At 47.0% G+C, this 23,586-nt stretch overlaps 1 protein-coding gene across 3 annotated transcripts; it reads left to right on the top strand.

Annotated features, from left to right (window-relative positions):
• Positions 1 to 223: 223 nt before the first annotated feature.
• Positions 224 to 23,352, top strand: LOC144712864 (adenylate kinase family protein). 3 transcript variants are annotated; one of them, XR_013583886.1, is made up of 19 exons: positions 224 to 463; positions 552 to 653; positions 732 to 860; positions 1,263 to 1,397; positions 1,527 to 1,673; positions 2,587 to 2,661; positions 2,759 to 2,852; positions 6,532 to 6,581; positions 6,697 to 6,825; positions 6,901 to 6,936; positions 7,000 to 7,080; positions 7,164 to 7,302; positions 7,792 to 7,871; positions 7,958 to 8,023; positions 22,539 to 22,568; positions 22,636 to 22,745; positions 22,832 to 22,972; positions 23,057 to 23,117; positions 23,231 to 23,352. XR_013583886.1 is itself a non-coding variant. In XM_078587229.1 (19 exons), exons 1-19 carry the CDS (start codon positions 272 to 274, stop codon positions 23,253 to 23,255), a joined length of 1,791 nt encoding a protein of 596 aa, XP_078443355.1. In that variant the 5' UTR covers positions 225 to 271; the 3' UTR covers positions 23,256 to 23,352. The 3 variants fall into 3 exon arrangements, 2 of the variants coding, with proteins under 2 accessions (XP_078443356.1, XP_078443355.1); XM_078587229.1 differs by having other exon boundaries at positions 225 to 463; positions 23,088 to 23,117; XM_078587230.1 differs by lacking the exons at positions 1,263 to 1,397; positions 1,527 to 1,673 and having other exon boundaries at positions 23,088 to 23,117.
• Positions 23,353 to 23,586: the final 234 nt, after the last annotated feature.

Genomic DNA, 23,586 nt, shown 5'->3' with positions numbered 1-23,586 from the left:
ACCCTCTTTCGTCGTTGTCGTCATCGTCGAGATAGCCGTTACTGTCGATATCGCTGGTCTTAGCGGAAGATGACGGAAGTCGGCATCGTCGCTCGCTACCACATGTCGTCATCCGTTCTGGGAGAAGGAGTCGTCGTCGTCATCGGTGACGGATTCTGTGGCGTAGGTGACCGAGAGCGAGAAGGCGACCCCACGCATCTCGATCGATAGATAGATCGGAGTTGGAGTGGTTAACTGAAGGCAGATCGAAGAAGAAGAAGAAGACAGTTGAATGGCGCACAGCGCGACGCTCGCCGGAGGAGCTCCGACGGTGTTGGAGCTCCGCCGCTCTTCCCGTCCCGCGTCCACCTCGCCGTCATCCGTCTTCTCCGGTCTTCCTTCTCTCTCGCGATCGCGCGCTTTTAGTCTCGGAGGCGCCATTCCACGCCCGGCGAGTTCTCGCAGCGTGCGCCGGGAAGCGAAGGTCGATCCGTTCGAAGATCTCTTTTCGAAATTCTCCGGAAGAATTTAGCCTGATTAGGTCTGTCGTTTGTTGTATTTTCTCCGAGCAGTCGTCGACTTTGAGATGTTCGGCTGGAGAACCCTTGAAGGTGATGATCTCCGGTGCTCCCGCCTCTGGAAAGGGGACTCAGTGTGAAATGATCGTCAAGAAGGTGAGGTCGACGCTGTCATCTTCTTAGATCCTGCATTGGGATTTGTCTCTTGATTCTTAACATGGTTTGCTGTGCCAGTACGGATTGGTTCACATCTCGACGGGGGATCTCCTTAGGGCTGAAGTCGCTTCCGGCACCGAGATTGGGAAGAAGGCGAAGGAATACATGGAGAACGGGTTCTTGGTCCCCGATGAGGTCGTGATAGCGGTAATCCCCCTCGACTCTGCTCGCCTTTTATTCAACCCTTCTGTCTTATCTAGCAAATTGTATTATTTTTCCGATGGTTTCCGATGGTTTCTGATGTGAATGTTTTCGGTGATTTGAGTGGATGCTTATTAGAGTCGTCGCCTTTTTGTTCGTCTCAGCATTTCTAATAGAAGTTTGTGTTTCGACAATTGTGTCCTTGCCCATGTTGAACTGTAGATTTTTCCTTGCGTCCTAATTGTGATATAATCAACTTGTTTTTTTGGAGTTAACAAATGAAGGTATATGCTTCAAACGGGGGACACTAAACTTTATCTATATTTCACACATTCGGCTTTCGCTATCTTAATTTAATCTACTACAATAATACCTCTGGAGCTAATGATGGGGGTGTTCTGAGATCAGATGGTGGTGGATCGTCTGTCAAGAAAGGATGTGAAGGAGAAAGGATGGCTCTTAGACGGCTTCCCTAGGAGTCAGCCCCAGGCAGAAAGTCTCGAGAGGCTCAAAATTCGGCCGGATATATTCATTGTCCTTGACGTGGGTTCCTCTCCTTTCTTTGTTCGTCCTGTTTGGTTGTGCATGAGTATCAGTCTTCAGATCATCATGCATTGTTTGTCAGCCTTTCCATGCGGTGCCCTTTACAGAGGTTTCTTCTTCATTATTCAGGTTCCTGATGAAATTCTAATCAACAGATGTGTTGGGAGGAGGTTGGATCCCGTGACCGGCAGGATTTATCACATTGAGAATGTCCTTCCCGAGACCGAAGAAATTAAAGCGCGGCTTGTAACTCGTGCAGATGATTCTTTAGAGAAGGTAGAATTTGACATGTGTTAGTTTAGTATTTGCCAGAAAAAGACAACTTTGTAGGAATGTTAAATGAGATAGTTTTGTGATCCGATTTCCACCCTATCTTAAGTCCACAAAAGCTTAAAAAATATATCCCTCCTTGTTGGACGACTGGAGAAAGACATCGATATTTGGTACCTTGCATCGAAAAAATTCCTGCTTACGACAGACTGCTGATGATGTCCATCCCGTCATGTTGGTAGAGTTATTTCGTGTTCCATTGTCACTTCACCATAGAAGTTTTTCGATTGGGTCCATATCTTTTTCGTTGCTTTTTTGACCATTGTATTCCATAATGGGTCTCACTAATAGCTAGTGGACATCGTCTTGTTGTATAGGCCTTTTCGCCCGTGGGGAAACACACAATTTTTTCTTGTTTATTTTTCTTGCTCCTACGCGTTGGAACATCTCCATCTTGGCAGCAGCCTCCACGCCGGTAGCTTCTCTATCACCAAGTATTGGTGTTTTCACCCGGCCGGTCTTTTCCCTCCGTTGTTCCTTTTCATGACACAGATCACATCAGTTTTTATCATTCTGATGTGGGCCTTACCTGCCATACCATTCCTTTAGAAATCAATTTAATGATCCAATCTGTACACAACTTGTGCATTACAATTATATCTATTACCCATGTTCTTGTTTCCCAATTTCTACAGCTGCCGATTATTCAGTTATGTTGAGCGCTATTAACCTTATTTTTCTTCTCATTAAATATAACCTCATCTATGATAGTTTAATATAAGCTCTTACAAGGGACTCTAATGGTTACTTCGGGTCACCAAAAATTAGATCTTTTAGTGATTCTCATTATTTTATCGGAACTGATGACTTTGAACATACTCTCTTTAACAGGGACTGACTGGTTTACAATGGTGTGTAGGTCAAATCACGTCTGGAAACGTACAAGAGAAATGCCAATTCGGTGGCATCGACTTACAAGGATGTGATGGTCAAGGTGGGCATGCGTTGGAATGTTGGGGAAATGGTGAACCTCTTGCTTGGAAATACCGGACGGTTAGAAAAGTTAATGTTTATTATTTTTTATGCTTCAGATAGAGGGAAATTGTGGCAGGGAAATCGTGTTCAAGGAAATAGAAACCCTGCTTATGAGGCTTCTATCAGGTTCAAGGGAGAATACCACTGGAGGTTTGACATAAAAAAAAATTATCTTGTCCATTGAATTTTCATTCATTTAAGAGGTTTTAATTTATTATGTCTGTCACTTTTGATCTTTCCAGAGAGGATTGAAGATGGTGATTAAGGGAGAGATGTAAGAAAAATAGATGTATATGCTCTTGATTTAGGTTAAGCAATTAATACAAAGAGGTATTGGGGCGAATTACACATACCCCAATATGACTTTACAACCGCTAGCCCAACGGCTAGTACATCAAAATCTGTGCCATTCATCTAGCCCGTGATTGCTTGTCATCCATTAACACCTCCCCTCAACTGGGGAATGAGTGTCTTACATTCCCAAATTGGAAACTAGAAATTCATGTTATTTTTGTGAGGGACCCTTTGTTAGAAGGTCTGCAAGTTTCTGTTTGATAGGTAGGTGTTTGATCTCAATGAAATGTTGATTGATCCCCATATGTTTGGTCTGGTCATGTTGAACGGGTTTGTGGGCCAAACTAATGCAGAATTTGTTGTTGCATAGCAATGTAGTATTTTTGGCTGGAGGAAAGCCCAATTTGCCATGAATGCCCTGAATCCACAAGCTTGACGTATGCCCTGAGAGAGAGCATGAAATTCTGCTCAGTGCTTGAGAGGTTGATGACTGGTTACTTCTTACTGCGCCAGGTGATCAGGTTCACACCAAGGAAGGAAAAATACCCTGTAGTAGACTTGCTATCAATCTATGAGCCAGCATAATCAGAAAAGGTGAGGCTAAGGCCTACATTCCCCCTCAAGTATTGAAATGTGCAGTTGGTAGCTTGCAGATTAGAGACTTTCGGGTGATGCTGATGCAATGTTGATGCAATTCGGTAGATTGGTAGTTTGAGTAGCCATAAGAACGGTAGAAGCGATAGGGGAAATGAAATGGAGATGGTAGGGTTAATGTGAATCAAGGTAGATAGACAGGGAGAGTCAAGCTGCATCAGCTGACGTCTGCTGTGGAAGGAGGATCTCCTGCCCAGCCTCAGACTCCCTCTCAATTTTAGGTATAAAATTGTTATGACGCCTCTTGATGGTAGATGACCCGTTTTTAGGTTTTTCTTCTTTTCCCCCTAGACACCCTCTTCAATGGTCTGTCTGAGTATCTTGGGCTTCCTTTCTAGGATATTTCTTTTGTTTTTCATATATGTCTTTGCGAGGACGGTATCAGATGCTAAAACAGACTAAATACCACACCTATAGGCTGCTGGTTTCTAAACTATACCTGGCATGTGTTCTGTAGAGAAAAACATCTGAAAATAATTGGACCAGAAGGTTCTGTATGCTCCACTATCAAGGGTTGAGCAATAGCCTGATCTTGAAGTCAGGTCCTAAAAAAGTGTTAGGGTATGGTGGGAGAAGTTGTGACTGGATTCCATTAGGGTTAGTCTCCATATTCTCCCAACTCTTTTGCATACAAGCGGGGTAGAATTTTTCAACCACTTTGAGAGGTGTTTTACCCTCCAAGTGACGAGTGGGAAGTCGATTACATAGGTGGACATCATGGCAGTTTCTCCCTAGAGGGCATTTGGACTGATACTTTGGATAGGTAGAGCAGTTTTTTCTCCAAAATGTATCCCCATTTCCATTCTTCTGAGGTATATGTAAACATAAAGATTCATGGGTAAAATGCCTTGGTTCTTAAATACAGTAGTAATTTCAACGTTCATAAATTATCTGCCATTATCAGCTCAGAAGTGCTTAATTGTTGTACCATATTGTCTGTCAATCATAGCCACGAATCCTTAATAATAAGGGAACTAGATCCCACTAAAACAACTAACATTGTCTGTAATGAGTAGGGACCACTAAAATCCTTGTCAAGCAGTGAAGCGAGCTGGACCCCGCACATCTTAGTGGATTAGCTCACATAAAGTGCTGGATGAAGAATCATATGAATTGTAAGCAGTTCTTTTTACCCCCGAAACATATTTGTCACACAAAGTTATTCATACATAGCCCTTGAAAAACCTCAGGGTTGGAAGAAGGGCTGACCCAATTGCTTGTACCTGCAGCTGGGACCAAGCATGGGTAGTGATAGGAACTCCAATGTTGAGAAGAACTGAATGCCGAAAACCAGGAACTGTAATTGGTTATCAAATCGAGATCACAGGGTTCGAATTTATGATGCAATGTGCGATTTGAAATCTCCTGTCAATAGCAATGTGGAGAGGGAATGACTGGAACAGAGAGTAATACAGAGAAAGAACTGGCCAGATCGGACGCAAGCTCCTTCTCCCTCAAGCTGGAGGATCTCAGCTCCCACGGCAGGGCCGACGACTTCTTGAATTCCTTTAAAGATCCCCAATAAGTTCTCCACTGCTTAATTTATAGTATCCTGATGAAGCCATTAGTTTGGTGTTGCACATGTTATTCCCGTGGCACATGTGGAGTCTCTTGACTGTCGCCTTCTCTTCGTTCTCTGATAGGTCCGAGTTGAGACCCTATCAGGTTGCCCTGGTTGGAAGAGCACAAGTCCATCCCTGATTGTAGCAAGGCCATGCTTCTGGTCAAAGGTCAATGTATGAAATGAAATTTGGGCTAATCTTTGAGCAAAGATTAAACTTAAAGAGAGCTGGGAACATGTAAGACATGGTTGTGAGTACCAATTGGTTCAAGTTTTGTACTACCTATCCCCAAAACTGTATGCACTGTAGCATCTGCAGTTTGAATTTTCTTAATGTTTTGGCACAAATCATGTTGTTTTAATGCAGATTTCAAGAGGGTCATATGATCAGCAGCTCCCGAATCTAAAATCAATAATTCCGAGTTGTGAGATAACTTGCATATAATCGAAAGGCACACGGATTTACATGAGTGACCTAGAGAGGGTTCCATTGCTGAGATATGAGGTGCAGGTGGTGGACGATCACTGGGGTTGATAGTAGGTGTAACCTTTCAAGATGCAATGGTGCTGTTTTGCTAGGGCTTGACACTGCATGATGAACTTTGAATTAAGGGTGTAGTAGTTGTGCGATCAGAACTCTTCTGAATTTTCTGAGCCGTATCTTCATAGTCGGGCTTATGTTCATGTTTGAACAGCTGTACCTGAACAAGTTCAAACTCAGACAAAAGTCCCTTTAGGTACTGGTAAACCTTGTCATATAGGAAATAGTGCAATCTACAGATGTTGGCGACGATTAAAATCAACGGGATATTACCAGAGTGGATATTGGTTTGATGTTTCCTGGGTGGATCAACGATGTTGGAGAAGGGAGAGTCAATGAGACGCAAGAAAAAGAAGGCCTTCATTTTTCAATTAGTTCGAGCAATATATATAATGAATTATTGGTCCAAATTACACTGCCCAATATGAGTTTATAATGGCTAACCAAACGGCTAGTACATCAAACCTGATTCCATTAACCTATCCTGTTATTGATCCTCGTCCATGGACAATTACCTTGTGCAATAATTTAATGCTGCCATTGTCTTGAACAATTGAACGCTTAACTTGTTTGCAACTACGAAAAGCTGCTGAGGTATGAGCCAATTAGAAAGTTGAAGAAACATATCATCTACTCTTTCCTGCTCCATTTTGGATTTCCACTGATCAAAGACTCCGTAACAAATATTTCTGATTTTATTCATTTTTGTTTCAGATTATTGTCATTCAGCGACTTTCTCATGTTTTTTCCCCACTTTAAGTCTCCCCCATTTTCTTCAGGAGAAGTGGTTCTCAGGAAAGATAAGACAAAAATTTCATCGCCCAAGAAGGTGACATCTCCATTGTGATATTAAATGTTAATTTTTTCTTTTATTCGGGATGTCTCACTTTCAATTTTATCCTTTCCAAAATTAACTCACCTATCTCTATTATCTAAATCTACAGGAACAATGGAGAGGAATTCCTACAAGGTTGAATAATATCCCCCACTCTAGAGAAATAAGAGAATATTTCTACAACGATGTGATCCAAGCTACACAGCGCGCCTTAGAGGATAAAAAAATAAGGCTGAAGGTTTCACATTCCTAGATACAGCTTTATTTCTTCATATTAATCCAAGTTAAGAACTAGTATTAATGTTTTTCTCAGGTGGATATCAACATACCTGAGCTCAACCCAGAGACGGTGGGTAATACTGCAGAGGTTATCATAAAATTTCAATAGCTTACTCATCCTCTGTCCTCTCAGGATGTTTATCGGATTGGCACATTGCTGGAGCTTGTCCGCGGAATTGCTCTTACATTCGCTGATGATGGTAAACGTGTAAAGGTATATGTGCATAATTGAACATTTGGGGTTAAGATAAGCAGCTGAGTATGTATGGTGGGCTAAGTTCTCACCTTAACCATCAGGTCTGTGTACAAGGGTCGATGGGAGAGGGTGCGTTGGCAGGAATGCCCCTGCAGCTTGCTGGTACGCGCAAAATATTGGAATTCATGGATTGGGGAGATTATGAGGCCGCTGGGACCTTCATAAAGATTGGTTCTATCGGTGAGCATGGCAAAACTCAACATCAATCAGATTATACTTGTTCATTTTTTTTTCAACGGGATACTTTATCTAGGGTTCACTGGCCTCAATGATGGGATGACGATGATCATTGTCAATCCTCGGCGATTAGGATGGGGTCGACTTTATCATCTTAGCAGCAGACGATAATGATGCTGAGGATGATGATGATGATGATGTTGAGGCCTGTGGCCGTCTCTTTTGGTCATCGCTGGTGTGCCACCACTGCTCTTATTGTCAATCCATGCCCCTACGATTTTCCCGCAACAGCAACCCTCTCGTTCTTGTGGAGCATGCTGTGAGGGCGGTGATGAGTCATCATCATCATTTGTGAATGACGATAATGATGATGACGTGTTTATTCTTGAATGTTGGACCCTGATTTTATCTTTCAGTATCTCTTTTTATTTTACTACAGTATGTCACTGTGGTTTATTTCTCTCACTTCCTAGTCGTGTTTCATTATATTAGGTGCCAAAGAGGTTGAGGAGCAGGACGACATGTTTATTCTGGTGGCTCCTCAGAATGCTGTTGGGAACTGCATAATAGATGTTGGAAACTTTCACATGAAGCTCAATATCTTCCCAATACATTTATTTCCATTAATTTGTTGAAATTCCTCGAACTCTTTGTGCAGGACCTGAAAGCCATGACAGAAGCAGCCGGTCAACGTCCTGTTATTCTCATCAATCCTCGTCTCAAGGTAGTTTCTGATCATAATTCATTTTTCTATATCATTCTGCTAACTTCTCGATAACTTCGTCCTAACCAAACCCTAGATGATAGATGGAGAGGAGAAGAACCAACAAATAGAACCAGAAAACGATAGTGGTGTCTTGACTACGATATATTCCAGAGTAACCCTTATATAATGGGGTACAGAAGGACGGGTCACACATAATGGGAAGCCATAACAGGTCCGTTACTTGTCATATACGAAGAGTGTAAAAAGGACAAACTGTTAGCTTGCTCCATGGCTGGTCGGCATTTGACCTAGCCGCCAGTCAGAGCAAGAGAAGGAGGTGGGAGAGAAAGAAAGCTTATCTTTTTACTCCTTAGGGTTTCTCTAGTTTAAACCCTAGAGACTTGCAAGTAAATGGGCTGGGCCCACAAGTAAATTCGCTAGTGGATTGGCGAGTTAGTGGGCCTCTTATATGTGGGTCCCACATTTACAGAAAAACAAAGAAAGAGAGAAATAAAACTGCAAGAAATAAATGTAAGCTCCTCTGCTAACACCCCCCCTCAAGCTGGTGCATAGATGCTGCCAATGCCCAGCTTGGATGTCATCTGCTGGAAGTTATTGCTGGGAAGGCCTTTTGTCAAGATGTCAGCTAGCTGATCTGATGATGGAACATACTTCATCTGGATGATTCTTGAGTCAATTTTCTCTCTAATAAAGTGTCTGTCGACCTCCACATGTTTTGTTCGATCATGATGTACTGGATTATGTGCAATATCAATTGCGGATTTACTATCACAGTACAGGATGATTGGAGAGTCTTGAGAGAAACCTAAGTCTTCTAGGATCCCATTGATCCACAATACTTCACATATCCCTTTGGCAACCAATCTGAATTCTGCCTCAGCACTAGATCTGGCGACAACATCCTGCTTTTTACTTCTCCAGGTTATCAAATTCTTACCAACGAAGGAGCAATACCCGGATGTTGATCTCCGGTCTACTACTGACCCTGCATAATCGGCATCAGTGTAGATCTTTACAGAGTAATCACTGTTTCTTCTGAATAACAAACCATGTCCAGCTGGCCCTTTCAGATAGGCTAGCACTCTATGAGCTACTTGCCAATGTGTTTCTCTTCGGTCATGCATAAACTGACTTAATACTACGGCGAAGGCTATATCTGGTCTGGTATGACTCAAGTAGTTAAGTTTACCAACTAATCTTTGATATTGTTCCTTGCTGATTCGACTGTCATCCTCGCATGCCCCTAGCTTCAAGTTGGAGTCTATTGGAGTACAGGCAGGCTTGGATTCCAGCATCCCAGTATCCTTTAGGAGATTGAGTATATATTTGCGTTGAGAGATGAATATTCCTTCTCTTGAGTAAGCTACTTCAATTCCTAGGAAGTATCTCAAGTGCCCCAAGGCTTTGATAGCAAATAGCTGTGACAGCTGTCTACTCAATTCCTGAATAGCTTTTCCATCACTTCCAGTAATTATGATGTCATCAACATAGACCAACAATGCCACGACCCCCCCTGACTTGGAGTGTCTAACAAACAAGGTGTGATCCCAGTTACTCTGAGAGCACCCCATATTTCTCATGGCCAGTGAAAATTTCCCAAACCAAGCACGTGGTGATTATTTCAACCCATAAAGTGTCTTCTTCAGCCGGCAGACTCTATTCCCCAACTCAGAAGAGTAGTATCCCGAAGGTGGTTGCATGTATATTTCTTCCTCCAGGTTGCCATGCAAGAAGGCATTCTTGACACCATACTGTTTCAGATCCCACCCGGAGTTTGCTGCAAGTGCAATTACAGTCCGAACCGTGTTGAGTTTCGCCACTGGTGCAAAGGTTTCTGTATAGTCAATGCCATATGACTGACTATACCCTTTAGCTACAAGCCTTGCCTTATACCTCTCCAGTGAGCCATCCGAATTGTATTTTAAGGTGTAAACCCACTTACACCCCAAACACTTCCTGCCCTGTGGAAGTTGTGTTAGCTCCCAGGTTTCATTTTTCCCGAGAGCCTCCATTTCTGCATCCATAGCTGACTTCCATTTAGGATCCTTAAAAGCTTCTTCCACAGTCTGTGGTACACTTATCTCGTCCATTTTGGCAAGAAAAGTGTGGTATTCTGAAGACAACTTCTTATAGCTAACCACATTACATATAGGATATCTTGGACGTTGGGTGCAGGATCTTTTCCCTTTCCTCAATGCAACTGGCCAACTCAAGTCTTCCATTTCCTGCCTTAGGTCTTCTTGGTGTCTTAACTCAGTCTCCTCTGCTCTTGATTCCAGTTTCATTTCAGGGGATTCCTGTTGTTGGTGTTCCTCTGGCCTTTCCTCATTCTGACCTTCGCCGTCTCTGGTCTGCTCATGTTCTTCCACTGTCAACTCTCTCCTGGTGGCAGTCTCTTCCCATATCTGATACTCAACATTTTCTCTACATTGTGTCAAATTATCATGAACTTTCTCTGTTGATTCAGCATAGAACATCTGCTGTTCATTAAACGTCACATCGGCAGACACAATAATCCTTCTCTGATCAGGGAGAAAGCATCTGTATCCCTTTTGAGTTGAGGAATAGCCCACAAACACACATTTTTCTGCCCTTGGATTGAGTTTACTACCTGGACTGTGTACATGTGCAAATGCTACACACCCAAATATTCTCATTGGCAATTCATTCTTTGTCCTTTGGTCAGGATAGAAGGTTGACATCATCTCTATTGGACTCTGATAATTCAGTTTCCTGGAAGGCAATCGATTGATTAGATAGAAAGCTGAAAGGAGAGCTTCTGCCCACAAGTATTGTGGTGCACGTGCATGGATAAGCAACGTCCTTGTGGTGTCAACCACATGACCTATCTTCCTCTCTGCTACCCCATTTTGCTGTGGGGTGTTCACACATGATGACTCTTGGATTATGCCCTGATTGAGAAAGAATTTTGATAGTTCTTGATTGAAGAAATCTTTAGCATTGTGAAATAATTTTTTTTATGACAACTCCATATTGATTCTTCACCATGTGGCAAAATCCCTGAATGATATCAGGCACTTCTGACTTATTTTTGAACAGACGTACCCACGTGCTTCTGGTGAAGTCATCAATTAACACAATGAACCATCTTTTTCCCAAAATGGATGGGATTCTACAGGGCCCCCACACATCGCTGTGAATCAATGTGAAGGGCAGTAAGCTTCTCTCACTAGCATTTTTAAATGATGCCCGTTTGTGTTTCCCCAAGTGACATGAATCGCAAACTAGTTTAGAAACATCCAGATGTTCAACAAAAGTTGGGTACATTTTCTTCAAAACATCAAAAGAGGGGTGTCCATGTCGAGCATGCACCATCTTCAGCTGCTCCAGTTTTCTATACGTTGTTGCTCCTGCCGCCATCATCACTTTTCCCGTGCCGTCATCCAGCTGGAGGAGCCCATCTTTCTCTCTAATTGATCCAATCTTCATATTTAGTACCTTGTCAAACACGAAACACCCATCAGATCTTAGAAAAACTGAACGATTAATGTCTTTGACTAGTCGTTGTGGGGAGATCAGTTGTGCCTTTTAACAGAGGCACATGGAGAACGTCTTTAAGAAGTCCCAATTCTCTAATGTGCACCGTACCGATGCCTGCCACTTGGAGGATTTCCCCCCCAGCAGTAATCACTTTTCTCCCATTTTCACAACAAGAATATGAGTAGAATTTTGAGTGATCAGGGGTCATATGATCTGTTGCTCCTGAGTCAATAATCCAATTCATTTCCAGAACAGATGTATGAAAAGCATGGGAAATAAGATAGTCACCTGATCTGGTCATGGAGGCAGATCCAAACAGAGACTTGAGTCTTTCCACTTCTTCCCTAAGAGCAGACATTTCTTCCCCTGGGTTCTTGGGCACCATTTTTGGTTCTTCAGAGACAACTATTTCACAGCCTTCCTGGGCGCTGCCTTGGACTATTGCAGCTGTTAGTTAAGTGCTTATCCTCCTCTTGGGCCCTATTCTATAAGCCCTTTAGGAGCTCTTATTTCCTCTCTCTCATAGGGTATAAATACCCTAATGTAAGCCACTTACTTTCTGATGTCAATCTATTCTCTCATTTCTCAACCTCCATCGACCCTTCTTCTCCTCCAAACTCTCTAGGGTTTGTCATGGTATCAGAGCTCTAGGGCTCCTGATCTTCCCTCTCCTCTCTAGGGTTTGACATCACCCTTTAGGGTTTGAGATCCCCTTGATCTCACCCTCCCTCCCTCCTCGCAGCCAGCACAGCCGCGCAGCAGCCAGCCGCGCGACCAGCCAGCCGCGCGACCAGCCGCCGCGCACAGCCAGCCGCCGCGCGACCAGCCAGCAGCGCAGCAGCCAGCCGCCGTGCGACCAGCCAGCCGCACAGCAGCAAGCCGCGCAGCAGCAAGCCGCGCGACCAGCCAGCCGCGCGACCAGCCAGCAGCGCAGCAGCCAGCCGCCGCGCGACCAGCCAGCCGCACAGCAGCAAGCCGCGCAGCAGCAAGCCGCCGCGCGACCAGCCAGCCGCACAGCAGCAAGCCGCCGCGCAGCCCGCTCAGCAGCCAGCACAGCCGCGCGAGCAGCCAGCGCGCGACCAGCCAGCCGCGCGACCAGCCAGCAGCGCGACCAGCCAGCCGCGCGACCAGCCGCCGCGCGACAGCCAGCCGCGCGACCAGCCAGCAGCGCAGCAGCCAGCCGCCGCGACCAGCCAGCCGCACAGCAGCAAGCCGCAGCAGCAAGCCGCGCGCGACCAGCCAGCCGCACAGCAGCAAGCCGCCGCGCAGCAAGCCGCCGCGCGACCAGCCAGCCGCACAGCAGCAAGCCGCCGCGCAGCCCGCTCAGCCGCGCAGCCAGCCGCGCAGCCCGCAGCGCAGTTAGCCGCACAGCCAGCCGCGCAGCCCGCAGCGCAGTCAGCCGCGCAGCCAGCCGCACAGCCAGCCGTGCAGCCAGCCGCACAGCCAGCCGCACAGCCAGCCGCGCAGCCAGCCGCACAGCCAGCCGCGCAGCCAGCCGCACAGCCAGCCGCGCAGCCAGCCGCACAGCCAGTCGCGCAGCCCGCCGCGCAGTCAGCCGCGCAGAGACCGACACAGAGCCCATGCCTTACACAGCGCCCGACTCTGCGGAGAAGCCGCTCCTACAAGATCACTCATCCGTTGCCTCTGGTCCGGAATCAACTCTTCTCCGCGGCCCGAATCTTCTGCAGTGGTCTCGCTTCATCGAGACCACCCTCAAATCCCGTCAACTGTACAAGCACTGCACCGAGCATCCCTTGACCGCCGATCACCCTCACTATGCGGCTTGGGACGCCGAGGAGCAGTTCATTCTTGGGTGGCTGTCCACGTTCACATTGGCCCCCGATTTCCGCGACCGCTTTCCCCATCAGAAAACGGTCAAAGGGTTTTGGGACCAAGCCACGAAATTTTGCGGGCGGGAGAATGATTGGTGGCGCATCTACGCCCTCGCTGCTCAAGCTTCCAACCTGAAACAGGGCTCTCTGTCGATCTCCGATTATGCTCTCGCACACAAGAAGGCGTGGGATGAAGTGGACCACTACCTGCCAACGGACGACCCCAAGTGCAAGACCTATCAGAACATGCTTATCCTGCGCATCATGGGGTTTCTCAACGGCCTAAACCGGGAATATGAGGCCATTCGTCGGGCCCTGCACAACAAAGATGGCCCTCCGGATCTCGAGACGTTGGTTCAGGAGCTCCAGGAGGAAGAGAGTCATCTCCTTCTCCATGGGACTCCCACCTCCGACCCGGCTGAGTCCTCTGCGCTTCTGGCAGCACCTGCTGCCGCTGCTGGGCAGTCCTCGGCCCTCTTACCGACTCCGGCAGCCGCTGCCCGCCCTGCAAAAACACCCGTCTGCACCTATTGCGGGAAGCCGGGCCACTGGAAGAACAAGTGCACTAAACGTCTCAACGACTGGCGAAAGAAGAAAGAGGCGGACAGCAAGGCCATGTTGGCCCAATCTGAATCTTCCCCGGCCCCGAGCACGTCTACCACGGCTCTGGACAGCATCCAAGCCGAGCTTGCCCGGCTCCGTGATCAGGTGGCAGCCATGCAGCCTTCTTCGACTGCCTACTTCGGCACATTTGGTGCGTCTTCCTCCCCTGCCGACACTTGGTATTGCGGCCATACGGCGTTTCACTCGCCGGTCGTATCGGACACGACTTGGGTGCTTGACTCGGGGGCCACTGAGCACATGACCCCCCTCAACACTCGGTTCGTCTCCTACGTCCGGCATAGTGGTGCACGTACTGTTCTCACGGCCGGGGGTAGACAACTACGCGTGGCTGGAATCGGGGCAGTCTATGTGGACGGCCTTGGTGTGGTCCGCAACGTCCTCCACGTTCCCGACCTGCGGGCTGTACTTCTGTCACCACAACGCCTTGTTGATGCCGTCCAGTGCTCATTTCATCTCCAACCTGACGGCATGTTTCTGTCTGACAAGGTCGGCCGGACTACACGGATTAGGCGGGAGAACGGGCTGCTGTTGCTGGATGATGGGGGACGGTCGCAGTGCTTCGCGGTGCATCGGACACTTCGGACGGGGGCCGAGCAGCGGTGGGGACGACTCCTGATGACGCACCAGCGGCTGGGCCACCCGCCTTTGCGACTCTTCACCGTCTTTCCCTGAATTATGTTCTGGCTTGGACCTTAAGACCTTGGTGTGTGGCGGCTTGTCAGTTGGCGAAGCATCGCCGTTCTTCCTTCACTCCGTCCTCGGCTCACACATCTGTCCCGCTGTTCCGGGTGCATAGCGACGTGTGGGGACCTGCCCCGAAACCTAGCTTGAAAGGTCATCGGTACTTCCTTCTACTTGTGGACGAGGCAACTCGCTATACGTGGGTCTACCTCCTCACCGCGAAGTCGGAAGTTGCGCAGAATGTCCGTCATTTTTGTGCGATGGTGGCGACGCAGTTTGGTCGGGGTATCCAGCGGTTTCGCTCGGATAATGCCCGCGACTTCTTCAACAACGACCTCGACGCCTTCTTCGCCGACCGGGGGATCCTCCACGAATCTTCATGCCCTGCCACCCCGGAGCAGAACGGACTAGCCGAACGTCGCATCGGCTATGTCACCTCGACGGCCCGGACGCTCCTTATCGACGCCAAGGCCCCGTGGCCGTATTGGGGTGATGCCGTCCTGACGAGCACCCATCTCGTCAATCGCATTCCCACCCAGCTGTTGGCGTTCTCTACCCCCCTGGACCGGATGAGCGCGGCCTTCCCCGACACGTGCCTGCGGACGGGTCTCTTGCCACGGATATTCGGCTGCACGGCATATGTCCACGACACGTCTCCGGGCCGGACAAAGCTTGACGCTCGTGCTGTTCGGTGCGTCTTCGTTGGGTACTCCTCTCTTCAGAAGGGGTATCGGTGCTACCATCCGCCGTCTCGGCGATACTTCATCTCGGCAAATGTCACCTTTGCCGAGCATGAACCCTATTTTGGGGACCACTCTTCCTCATCCCGCCTCCCGTTGGATGAGGCCCCCTCGGCTCCCCACTTGGGGCCCGTTCCTTTCTTGGAGCCCACCGCTCCCGCATCTTCTTCCTCCTTCCATGATCCCTCTCCCTTTGATTCTTCTCCGTCGGTGACCCCCGAGGGGCCTTTGGACGTGCTGTCCTCCCCATCTTTGTTTCCCGCCATCCGGCATGCTCCTCCTCTTCCTCCTTCCTCTCGAGTCATCCTCCTCGCTTCCCGTTGCGCCTCCTCCCCTTGATGACCCTTTCCTTCCCTTCCATGACGAGTCTTCTTCCCCTGCTCCGTCATCTGATTCTCCCGTGGAGGTTTCTCGTCCTCCCCCCCGAGGACTCCCCCTCCCCCACTGCTTCCGCTCATCTTCCATTGGCCGAGCCATCCTCAACCTCTCTCGACGATGACGACCAGTTGGGATGGCCCATTGCCCTCCGGAAAGGGGTTCGTCAGTGCACTCAGACGCCCCGTTATCCTCTTTCGCATTTTCTTTCCTTCGACCGGCTGAGTACTCCCTACCGGCTGTTTCTTGCTCGCATCGAGTCGGATCCCATCCCTCGCCGCTTAGCCGATGCAATCGCTTCTCCTCATTGGAAAGCGGCGATGGACGAGGAGATGCAGTCTCTACTCCGAAACCGCACTTGGAACATCGTCCCCCTCCCTCTTGGCAAGCGGGCGGTGGATTGCAAGTGGGTCCACACCAAGAAGCATCATGCGGATGGCACCCTTGAGCGCTACAAGTCTCGACTTGTGGCTCGCGGGTTCACCCAGTCTTACGGAGTGGACTACTTCGAGACGTTCTCACCTGTGGCGAAGATGGAGACCGTCGCCTCCTCCTGGCCCTCGCGGCTCACTTCCGGTGGGCTATCCGACAGTTCGGCGTCAAGAACGCCTTCTTGCATGGCGACTTGACGGAGGAGGTGTACATGCAGCAGCCGCGGTTACTCTCTCGGCCCCTGGCCACGTCTGCCGACTGCGGAAGTCCCTTTATGGACTAAAGCAGTCTCCGCGCATGTGGTTCGGCGGTTCTCCGCTGTTCTGAAAGCCGAAGGGTACACTCAGAGCAACGGAGATGCCACTTTGTTCTTCCGCCACCGTCCGACCGGGATCTCCATCCTTGCTGTGTATGTCGACGACATCCTCATCACGGGATCAGATGCTGCTGAAGCCGTTCGTCTTAGCACCGCCCTGGCCAAGGAATTTGAGATCAAGGCCCTTGGCCTTCTCCGATATTTCCTCGGCCTTGAGGTGGCGTACTCCTCACGGGGCCTCTTTGTTTCACAGCAGAAATACGCCGTCGACTTGCTGACTTTGACAGGAATGACCGGGTGTGCGCCAGTGAGCACTCCTATCGACCCCAACGTCAAGTTGGGCAAGGGCGAGGACTCTCCTTTGACGAATGCTCACCGCTATCAGCAGTTGGTGGGCAAACTCCTCTACCTGACTCACACTGCCCGACATTGCATTCGCGGTCAACCTGCTCAGTCAGTTCATGCACTCACCGAGGGAGATCCACAGTCAAGCCGCCCACCGGGTACTTTCGTATCTCAAGGGCTGCCCGGGCAAGGGACTCCTCTTCCCTCATAGCTCGGACAAGACGGTGAAGGTGTACACGATGCCGATTTTGCTGGCTCCGTTGTGGATTGTCGGTCTACCACGGGGTACTGCGTTCGTTCTTGGCAGCCTCGTCAGCTGGAAAAGTAGCAAGCAGGACAAGGTGTCCCGCTCCAGTGCCGAGGCGAATTTCGTGCTCTTGCTGATGGGGCAGCCGAGGACAGTGGATCCACAACATCCTCGCCGATCTTCACGTGACGTATGTGGGACCAATCCACTTCTTCTGTGACAACAAATCCACTATCGCCTTGGCCAAGAACCCCGGACAGCAAGGGCGCATCAAGCACATGGAGCGCAACCGCTATTTCTTCAAGGAACGTATGGACGAGGGCCTCTTCGACCTCGAATACGTCTCCTCTGCTGACCAGGCAGCGGATGTCCTCACCAAGGGACTGTCCCGGCCGCTGCTTCAACGTGCTGTATCCAAGCTCAATATGGACGACATCCATACTTCGCTTGCGGGGGGGTGTTAGTTAAGTGCTTATCCTCCTCTTGGGCCCTATTCTATAAGCCCTTTAGGAGCTCTTATTTCCTCTCTCTCATAGGGTATAAATACCCTAATGTAAGCCACTTACTTTCTGATGTCAATCTATTCTCTCATTTCTCAACCTCCATCGACCCTTCTTCTCCTCCAAACTCTCTAGGGTTTGTCAGCAGCATTTGCCTGACCCTGAGCGAGGAGGTCGATTCTGCAATTTCCAACATTGCTCGATATTGTGATTTCGCTTCTTAGAGTATTTGTAGAACATGTTCTCCCGTGACTGGGACTGTGACTGTGTCTGAGGCTGTGACTTCCAGTGCTGACTCCGCTGATCCCCTTGAGCTGCCTGAGACTTCTGAGACCTCTGTGATGCCGCCTTTACCAGCAATCCGGCTCCACTTTCTCCTTGGGTAGATTCAGACATCACGCCCAGTCTTTCTTCTTCTTCTCTCGCCAGTCTGATGGCTTCCTCTAGGTCAGGTACTATTTCTCGATTCAACAGTTGACTCCGCATACTTTCATACTCCAGATTAAGGCCCAATAGAAACTTGTAGAGTCTATCTTTCTTTGTGTATTGCCATTCATTTGATTCAGGGTCTTTGATAGGTCTGTAGTAGTCAATTTCTCGCCATATAGCTTGTAGCTCATTGGCGTATACAGTGACTGTCTTGTCCCCTTGAACCAGACTGGCTGCCTTAGCAATTAGGCTATATATTCTCCAATCCTTCCCCTTTGAGCTGCCTTTGTGAGCATGATCCCAGATTGCCTTGGCAGTCTTAAGTAGAAGGAAATTCTTGCATTCATTTCCAAGCATGCTTCCAAGAAGCCAAGCTCGGATTAGGGCATCATCCTGCTTCCAACTTTTGTACCCCGCACCACTAGGGTCCCCAGTGGTAAACAAATGGTCAGAAAGACCTCTCCCTTCAAGGATAATCTCCACGTACTCACCCCAGTGGAGTGTATTCAACCCATCGTACTTGAGGGGTTCAGGAATACCTGGAAAGGTGTGTTGTACCATCCTTTCACGATCGGGGAGTAATGCAGAATCACTGGAGCTCCCCTTCGTCGTCTCTGTAGCCATTGTCAAAGCCCAGAGATTCCACTGATCTATCTTGGAGACCCTTCTCGTTTCCTTGGAATAACAAGTTTCTTCTTCTTCTAGGATCGAGAGGTGATAGATCAGGCTTCTTCTTCCGTCGACTACGAGCTTCCCTTGTCTGGCTCCGATACCATGTTAGCTTGCTCCATGGCTGGTCGGCATTTGACCTAGCCGCCAGTCAGAGCAAGAGAAGGAGGCGGGAGAGAAAGAAAGCTTATCTTTTTACTCCTTAGGGTTTCTCTAGTTTAAACCCTAGTAAATGGGCTGGGCCCATAAGTAAATTTGCTAGTGGATTGGCGAGTTAGTGGGTCTCTTATATGTGGGTCCCACATTTACAGAAAAACAAAGAAAGAGAGAAATAAAACTGCAAGAAATAAATGTAAGCTCCTCTGCTAACACAAACATAACAAAGTAAGCTCGCGAGTAAACACCCACCCTCAAGCCAGTAGATAGATGCTTCTAACTCCCAGCTTGGAGATTAACTTCTGGAATACACTTCCACCCACGCCGCTGGCTGCGGCCTGCTACCTGATTGGTGGTGGACACATACTGCAGCTGGGCCAACTTCTGATCTATATTCTCCCTGATAAAGTGCCGATAAACTTCAATATGCTTTGTCCTGTCATGTTGAACGAGATTTTGAGCAATGTTGATTGCGGAATTACTATCACAATCGAGGACCATGGTTGAATCAAGTGGATTCTGCAGCACTCGGAGATCTTCAAGGATGATCCGTAGCCATATTCTCACAGATGCCCTTAGCAAGAGCTCTGAAGTCTGAATTCAGATAGGGAACCCACAAGTTGATCATTACTCTTCTATGTAACTAAAATCCCTCCGAGAAAGGTACAAGATGGTGTTGTGGATCGGCAATAGACGAGGGATCCGCCATAATCTGAGTCCACGCAAATCTCCAGATTGGTCATACTACCTTTCTTGTACAACAGAGAATGACCCGCTGTGCCTTTCAGGTACGACATACTCTGTAAGCTGCTTGCATATGAGTTTCTCTGGGGATATGCAGATAGTTGACAGAGAAATCCAACAGTAAAACCAGTATCTGGATGGTTGGTGTAAAGTCTACCAATCAGACGTTGATTTCTCTTCTTATTTATAGGGGCTGACTCCACATTTAAACCCGACTTAATATTAGGTTCAAGTGATGTTACAACTGGCTTGCAACCACTCATCCGTGTTTTTTGTAATAGGTCCAAAATATACTTAAGCTGTAAAGTAAAAATCCCTTTTTTTGAGTATGCAACCTCAATAGCCAAAATATACCTCAGTGGTCCCAATGATTTATTTTCAACTACTTCCGACAGTGATCTCCCCTATCTTTTTTTAAAAGAACTACTTCCGACAAGAAAACGCCCAAAAGCTCTATTGCTTCCTCAACATTTTATGTGATAATGATATCATTCACATAGACAAAGATGACTGATACCTGTCCATAAGAGGATTGTTTTACAAATAATGTGTGGTCACCATGCCTTTGCAAGTATCCCATGTTCTTTAAGCTTTGGGAGAATTTCCCAAACCACGCCCTAGGAGACTGTTTGAGACCATACACTGTCTTCTTACCTTCGAACCAGATATGTCAGAATAATATCCAGGAGCAATCATATATAAATTTCTTCATTTCAATCACTATGTAGAAAGGCATTTATTGACATCGTATTGGAGTTGTTGTCATCCCAGACTTGCAGATACTACAACCAATATACATGTTGTGTTCAACTTTCTAACCACGCTTTGTGCCGTTCTACAGATCCATCAACTTAATATTTCACAATATATACCCATTGACATCTGATACACCTATGTTGTATCAATGAATTATCTCCAATAGAAACTCAAGAATTTGCCAATATTCACCCAATTGTGAGTCTGGATCTGATGTTGAGATAAAGAAAAGAGAGATGGGAAGATAACAGAATTAAACGATAAGACGGCTCGCCCTTCCCGTGACAGAGCTCCTTCATCGTCATCGCAATCCCCTTTCCAGATCTGCAGTGTAGCTCCGCGTCTCTGGTCCTCTGGCAACGTAACCGTTTCAGGCCTGAATCAAGAAAAACATCCTCCTTTCGCCCGACCATGACTCCCTCTTATTTATAGGGTCGAGTCCCAGGTTAGGTCATCCGGTCAACGGTCCGCTGACCCGCATGCCCTTTCCTTCTTTGGTACTTTCTTGAAAAGCACATATCAACATCCAACTGGCCTTTTACTTTCTGGTTGATCAACTATTTCCCATGTGTCTATGCAGCCGTCATCTGCTAGAGCTTCCATAACAACATAAGGAAAAGTCATAAAATCTAGCATTATGAGAAATTTTCAAACTCAGAGGAAGTATGGACACATGTCACAAAATGTGAGAGGGGATACTTTAGTCCTTGGATACACGTCCTCTTCCCTTTCCTAAGGGCAATAAGCTACTCCAAATCATCATCCTGATCTGGGGCATTAAGTTCTTGAGGTTGGAGTTCTTCATTTTGGGAGATAATCACACCTTCGGTTTCCTCATCTTCATTTGACTTTAGTTCTTCTGTGGTGTTCTTTTGTTGACAGCATTCTCTTTTGAATCTTTATCAGCTGATGGCTGTCTCTGCTCTAATTGTGCTTCATTATTTGTATGCTCAGTACTTGGGTTTTCAACAAATACGTCCAGATGGTTATCTTTATGGGCTGTAACCTAAGCACTTGCTTCTGATTCATCTGAGAAAAAAATTCAGCAAAGTATGTCGGCAGATTTGTAGAACTTCCTTGATTTTGGACCATAGCACTTGTACCCTTTCTTCCCTTGTGAGTAGCCAATAAATACATGCTTGTCTTCTCTTGGACTGAGTTTGTGCAGTGGATGGTGTATATGCGAAGGCCTGCAGCCAAATACTCGGGCTTCAGTTTGGTCCTTAAGGCAACATGGGGAAACCATTTAGAAACAATGTTAACTGGGCTGTCATAGTTCAATTCCTTCGAGTGTAATTGATTAACCAGATGAACTGCAGTCAATATGGCCTCTTCCCAGAAATGCTTGGGAACATTCTGATGCAGGATCAAGAATCCAGTCTAAATAAATGTGACCTTCAAGATGTGATAAATTATCTGGTCCAGTAACTGTTCTGGGTATGGAAGAAGAACTGACTTGGGCTTTTAACATCTCCAGTTCTTCCCTGAGAGTGATGACTTCCTCAGTGTTGTGCTTTTTCATATGCTTTATTGGTCCCTGATTGGATGATTCTCCATATTCTAGATCACGTCCTCCAGTGTGCACAGAATTAATTTGAATTTTTTGAGGTTGCCTGTGCATATCCCAGTTCTCTTTTGTATTCCCTCATCGTCTGCAATAATGGGACAGCATTGCTTCTGTAGACTTTGCCTCCTTGACTCATACGATTCATATCCTTCCCCTCCTGCACTTAACCTCTATTTACACCTTTACAGTCTGCTGCAGTCTTCTGACCTGTCATCTTAACTATCAGTCTTTTTTTTTCTCCTCTTTCAATACACTAGTCGCCACCTGTAGTTGACCTTCCTCCTTCACTATAATATTCACATAGTTTTCCTTCAGTACTATCACCTTGTCGCAAGTTCCACGCCTTGATGAAAAGCATATAGATCCTCCAAAGATTACTCTTCTTAAGTGTATTCTTCTAAACATAATAAAGTAAGCTCGCAAGCTTACAATTTCATTTCTTGAATAATCCTGAAGTTAGGATATTCCCAATTCGTTCTTTATGCTTCACTTAGCCTGGACTTCGGTCAGTCATCTGGGTTATGGATTTCTTTTTTTTGGGCCTGATTTTTGTTTAATTCCACCCGAGTTGTTTTCCCGATCGTGTTTTATCTTTCAGGATCTTCCGAGTTCAAGTGGGATAATGCAAGTAAGTTTTCTGTTATTTGTCCCTCTCGACCCATTCATCTCTGATGATATTTTGATGGTTGCCAAAGGCCATGGGCAGGGATGAGAGGATGGAGTTTGCAGCCTCCTTTGAGAACTGTTATTTCTTCAGGTTGTTGTACTACGCGGGCACACAATACCCAATCATGGGTGCCATAAGGTGCATACAATACCCAATCATAAGGTGCCATAAGGTACATATGGTTCTTAGTCAACTCTAAAATCTCTCGGCTGTTGACTTGGCAGGATGACGTATCCATCATCGTACGAGCTCTTCAGGAGAGTTGACATCCCGTCAGAGGTAGAGAAGTACGTCAGCATCAGAACATTCCCCAAGAGGCCAACGGCTGACGAGGTCAACGATGCCTTTGAGGGAAAGTCAACAAGGTTAGTCATATCCGACTCACCTTAGCCATCCTCCTCTGAGGAATGAATAGTTTTTCTTTTTTGTTGTCCCTGGGTCCAAACTAGTTGATTTTGACCTATTGGTTGGACTACGCAGAAAAAAGGAGAAAGCTGGAACCGGAATCTGGTAATGCTTTGACATGTTTTTTTTTACCCCGTGAATGATCAACTCTTTTTGCATAATAATTCCTCTTGTTTATTATACTTTGACATGTTTTTTTTTGTTTTTTCTGGTTTTAGGGGCTTCTTGAGTGGGATATTTTGAGGATCACACATCAGGTAATCCGGCATCCTGGCTTTCAGATTCTTCTTGTATTTTTGTAAACCTTAGCGTATAAATTAATTATCTTATAGTCGTTCAAGTATTGTTGCCCCTGACAGTAAAATCTGGGATGTAGACTAGATTTTAGGGGGTGGTCTTTAATCATGTGTCAATTTTGTCACGATTCTCTAAGTGAAAGGATATGCAAGGAAAGGCTTGAAATAACGATTAGTAGGTTGGACGAAGGTGCAATCACAACTCATGGGAGAAATCAATACACGACTCCTAGAAACATGCTTTCCCAGGTGAAAATCCAGAAAATGGCTTGACTTAA

Source organism: Wolffia australiana, chromosome 15, assembly GCF_029677425.1.
Source record: "Wolffia australiana isolate 7733 chromosome 15, ASM2967742v1".
NCBI classification, from domain to species: domain Eukaryota; kingdom Viridiplantae; phylum Streptophyta; class Magnoliopsida; order Alismatales; family Araceae; genus Wolffia; species Wolffia australiana.
The sequence above is the reverse complement of the archived record's forward strand: the minus strand, read 5'-3'. Positions and strand labels throughout refer to the sequence as shown.

What these genes read in the sequence shown, in the direction of transcription:
- LOC144712864 (XM_078587229.1), top strand. Translation starts at nt 272, where the DNA reads ATGGCGCACAGCGCGACGCTCGCCGGAGGAGCTCCGACGGTGTTGGAG. An exon ending in CCGATGAGGTCGTGATAGCG is followed by an intron (nt 861 to 1,262) that starts GTAATCCCCCTC and finishes TTCTGAGATCAG; the next exon opens with ATGGTGGTGGATCGTCTGTC. An exon ending in CAGATGATTCTTTAGAGAAG is followed by an intron (nt 1,674 to 2,586) that starts GTAGAATTTGAC and finishes AATGGTGTGTAG; the next exon opens with GTCAAATCACGTCTGGAAAC.